This window comes from Fopius arisanus, unplaced genomic scaffold, assembly GCF_000806365.1.
Source record: "Fopius arisanus strain USDA-PBARC FA_bdor unplaced genomic scaffold, ASM80636v1 scaffold00327, whole genome shotgun sequence".
In the NCBI taxonomy this organism is placed as follows: domain Eukaryota; kingdom Metazoa; phylum Arthropoda; class Insecta; order Hymenoptera; family Braconidae; genus Fopius; species Fopius arisanus.
Window position 1 is genome coordinate 25578 of NW_011888066.1, and position 4681 is coordinate 30258.

Consider the following 4681-nt stretch of genomic DNA (forward strand, 5'->3'; position numbering starts at 1 on the left):
TCTTCCGTCGGTCGTGAGTGTAGTGCTGAGGTGGGGCGCGGGGTAAGGGGAAGGAATATTTCTGGGAGTGGGAGCCAACGGTGACAGGTTTCCTAACCTGTTGCTGCGTTCCTATCTTTCACTTAATTCTAACTTAGTCTATCAAAAGTGTATAAATTAGGGGGCTGGGGAGGGGCCAAAGAAAGTGCCTCGTCACAGTACATAGACATCTACGTCATTTACAGGTGCACTTGCCTCATGAAAAAACGATGGCTCTTCTGAAATACCAGCAGATTTTGCATCAGAAAACTTTTCGAAAACGTGTAAATAAACTCATTGAGTGGTACTGGCCTGAGAGAACCCAGAGAGACAACTTTTATTTTGAGATCAAGGAAAAAACAGCCCACGAGCATCCAGAAGCAGAGCTCGTTCCAAGTGATGATTTAATTATATTGAAAGGTGAGGTCGACTCTTGATTATCAATGTTGTTAAAAATATGTTGAATTTCGGTAATCCGGGTGGTCCTGGAGGGGGAATGTTGTAGGGTTTGGTGAGAATGTTGCAGGTGCAATGGAAAAACACGAAAGTCAGTTGATTTGGCGTGAACCTCGTCGATATACTGAAATTAAACTTGATGTCAGTGTACAATATTTACACTAGATGATATACACACATTGTGACGAGGAACTTTTTTAGCCCCTCCCCTGCCCCCTAATAATGACTTGTTTTTATATGTAATGTGACGAGGCACTTTTTGGCCCCTCCCCAGCCCCCTAAGTTATACATGCATTTTTGTTAGGATAAGAAAAATAAATTAGAATTAAGTTAGAATGATAAACAACTCGAGAGCAGGTTAGCAAACCTGTCACCGTTGGCTCCCACTCCCCACAATAGTCCTTCCCCTTGCCCCGCGTCCTCCCCTTCCACTACACTCACGCCGCGAACAACACCATCGTGGTGAAAAGGAGAAACCCCCCCCGTACCCGCCGTTCCGCTCGTCAGCACATGCGGCGCGGTGAACAACGATGAAAACCACCACTCCTACATCACAGGCCACGTGACCCGGAAGAAGGAAAAAGGACATACATCAATATGTCACAACGAATAATCAAGACGAGGACACCCGATGACGAGTGTCCCCGATTGACCCCGATTATCACCGATAATCGGGGAAGAACGAGCACGAGGATGGGGAAGCCATCACTCGTAATACAGCTGCCCCGTGCGTAACAGATATTTTGAAGAGTTCGTGTGAGCGTATTGGTGAAAGAGTTGTGGAGAGAATTTTGAGGAGAATTGTGTTGAGGAAATTGTGGAATTATTTGCCAAGGAGGTTTTGTGGAGAAATTGTTAGGAACTGTGACCCAGGAGTGAGGACTAAGAGAGGAAGGACAGCCCTGTGTGGACGATTTCGTGTGGAGGATTTTTCCTGAGAGGATTAGAATCGTCACCATCCCCGTGAGTACCCTTTCTTACCTTTCCCACCCCAACAAGTATTACCGACACCCCTGTAATAATATATCCCCCCAACGGTGAGCCTCTAAATTCAATTATTATCATTATTTAATATTTACGGAAACTTATGTTTTGTCATCACTCAAGCCCCCTAATTAGCGATACTTTTTACTAGTACCCCTCACTTCTCCCCCTTTTTTTCAGAGATAGAATCACCCCTTCTTTTTCTAACAACAAGTGCGTGGTTGTCGCAAGCTGGCTGGCCTTACCCCCCACCCTTGATTAATTGTTAAGAGAAGGCCAAGAATTTCTATTGTGAGATACTGTATTATTACACTTTCCGTCCTTTATTGAAATATATGATTGTGTTTATAATATCCCGCCCGAGCAATTATTCACCACCCCCCTTCTCATTTCAGGCCCCCCCCGTATACGACAAGGAATCTTCCCTACACAATCATTCTCTTATTCATTTATTTCATCTATTAGTGACTTCACCGGGAGTTATTATATTTTGATCTCCCGGCCAAGGTCACAGTAAGTAGGTCAAGGATTAGGGTAAGGTAAAGAGACAAACCTGCCACCGTTGGCCCCCACTCCCGAGAGATTCCTTTCCCTTGCCCCGCGTTACCCCAGCCCTACACTCACGCGGTGGAACATCGTCGAACATCGTCGCGAAGGAAAGAAACCCACCATCCCTACGTCACGGCCCACGTGACTTGGAAGGAGAGAAAACCACCCCTCATACGTCACAGCCCACGTGACTTGGAAGGAGAGGAAACCACCACTCATACGTCACAGCCCACGTGACCCGGAAGAGAGAAAAAGGAATATATGCTAATCGGGCACAACAGATAATTAGGACGAGGACACCCGATGACGAGTGTCCCCGATTGACCCCGATTATCACCGATGATCGGGGAAGAAGAATAGCGAGGATGGGGAAGCCATCACTCGTTTTGCAGCTGCCCCGTGTGTAACCGTGTTTGCTGGGAAATTGTTATCAGAGATTATTTGAGGATATTGTTTGAGGAGATTATTTGAGGATATTGTTTGAGGATATTGGTGAGGAGATATTTTTGAGGAGAGAGTGAAGGTGCTTCGTAAAGGAAGAGTTTTGGAGGAGAATTTGTGCCAAAGACCCAGGAGTGAGGACGAGGAGGACATAGGCTATTTGGTCGAAGGAGTTTCCCGTGGATTTTGAGAGATTGTGGAAAAAGGACTAGGATAGACGCCATCACCGTGAGTACCCTCTCTTGCCTTTCCCGTTCCAACAAACCCTCACGAACCCCCTGTCATGATAATTCCCCCCAACGGTGAGCCTCTAAATTCCATTATTATAATTATTTAATATTCACGATCTTTTGTGTCCCGGAAATTCATTTTTGTTATAACTCAAGCCCCCTAATTAGCGATACTTTTTTACTAGTCCCCTCCACTTCTCCCCCTTTTTGCAGAGATATAATCACCCCTTCTTTTTCTAATATTAATTGTGCGTGTGTCGCAAGCTGGCTGGCCCTACGCCCCACCCTTGATTAGTGATTAAGAGAAGGTCACACTTTTGGATTTTTGTTGTTATGAGAATTACCATATTCAGACGTTCCATTTATTGAAATAGAGAACATTTATTACTACTATCCCGCCCGAGTAATTATTCACCCCCCCCCCCTTTTTTTCTCATTTCAGGTCCCCCCGCAAATACCAAGTAATTTCCCCTCAAAAATCATTCGTTTATTCCTTTATTATATTTAATAGTGACTTCACCGGGAGTTATTATATTTTAATTTCCCGGCCAAGGTCACAACATTTATTCCACAAGATAATTGTTTCTCGAAGTTTCTGGTTGATTTACGCGATGAAAATTAGCACCCGATGAGAAAAGTTCTAAAGAAATGACCGTTACATTTGGTACACATGTAGCGTTTTGACAGTTGAGGGAAAATTACCTAACCGTTTAGTAAAATTCGTTGACTGCTTTGTAAAAGTTAGAGTAAAAGATGAAATAATAAAAAGATGAATAGTCAAAGATTTTGTAATAAAAAGTAGATTTTTGGCACTTTTGTGTTTGTTTCATTAAAAAAAAACAATGAACAGGTGAAACAAATATCTCTATTATCTCTGCTGGACTGCAGCACATCTAAACGCTTTGATTGAGATAAAAACACATACAGACACAAACACAAACAGACCTCATTCCGAAACACTGTCAGTATTATTGTAGCGGCCATTATTTATGATTGATGTCAAGTATTTAAATTATATTGATAAGTTACCAATTCCATTAATTTGATCAATTTTTCGACAGATATTTTGGAAGCGTTACAAGAAGCTCATTGGCTCGTCGCCTTGGATGCCGCGGGAAATGAAGTACCTTGGGAACTGGCCTACAAAGGAAACATCCAGACCAAGCTCAACTCCGATCGTGACGTTCACAAAAAGGCGAAGGAGAAAAAAAGAAGTACTCGACGGGCAAAATAAAATTAAGAGATTATTTGTACTCACTCGTCTAATTAATAAATATTCTTTAAAATTCATCACTGTTTGATAATAAAATTTGGGGGTTTTCGCAGTGAACGACCGTCCCTTAAGTTGCAGGTTAGACAATTGCTAGAGAATAAACATTTCATAATTTTTTTTTAATTTCAGGAATAAAATAGAGATTGAGTTATTGATCAACAATCGACGTCACCTATTGGTCGATGACTGATCGACAGAAGACCAACAGTTCGATGGACCATTTCTAAAGTTGACGGTTAGTCAGTATAGCTAGTCATCATATACAGGGTGTCCGAGATAAAATTGTACACCTAAATAACTATTGAATGTGGGTAGTAATCGAAAAATCTTTCAAATAGAAGTTGTAGGGCTCCAAGTGGGAAAAATAATGAGATATGTTTTGAGCATTTAAGTCTCCACGTTTTTATGCTACAAGCATAAGTTCATTTTTTTCAAATGGGATCAAACATTTTCTTGTGGCAAAAGTTGTTTTACTCGATGAGATGAATCTAACGATGTTTTTTTCACACATGTGTTTTTTATGCTTTCTGAGCTCAAAAATACTAAAAATGGAACTTGTCAACGATACTCCAAATTCAGACACGATAAACAGAAAGTGGCCTTTAAATAATAACCAGTAAACACCAAAGTGTAAATACCAGAGCTATCTGGTGTGCCTTAGTGTTTATTGTTTCTTAGGTAGTACGAATCGCGTCATTATTGAGTTCGGCTTATTTTTGAGTGATTTCGC

At 41.7% G+C, this 4681-nt stretch overlaps 1 protein-coding gene across 2 annotated transcripts in view; it reads left to right on the plus strand.

Moving 5' to 3' along the window:
• LOC105272834 (uncharacterized) overlaps window positions 1-3933 on the plus strand; it is a 22928-nt gene extending 18995 nt beyond the window's left edge. For both annotated transcript variants that reach the window (XM_011315059.1, XM_011315060.1), the window contains exons 5-6: window positions 225-438; window positions 3740-3933. In XM_011315059.1, the coding sequence (XP_011313361.1) occupies window positions 225-438; window positions 3740-3912 (387 nt within the window). In that variant the 3' untranslated portion in view covers window positions 3913-3933. The remainder of the gene's footprint in view (window positions 1-224; window positions 439-3739) is intronic.
• Window positions 3934-4681: the final 748 nt, after the last annotated feature.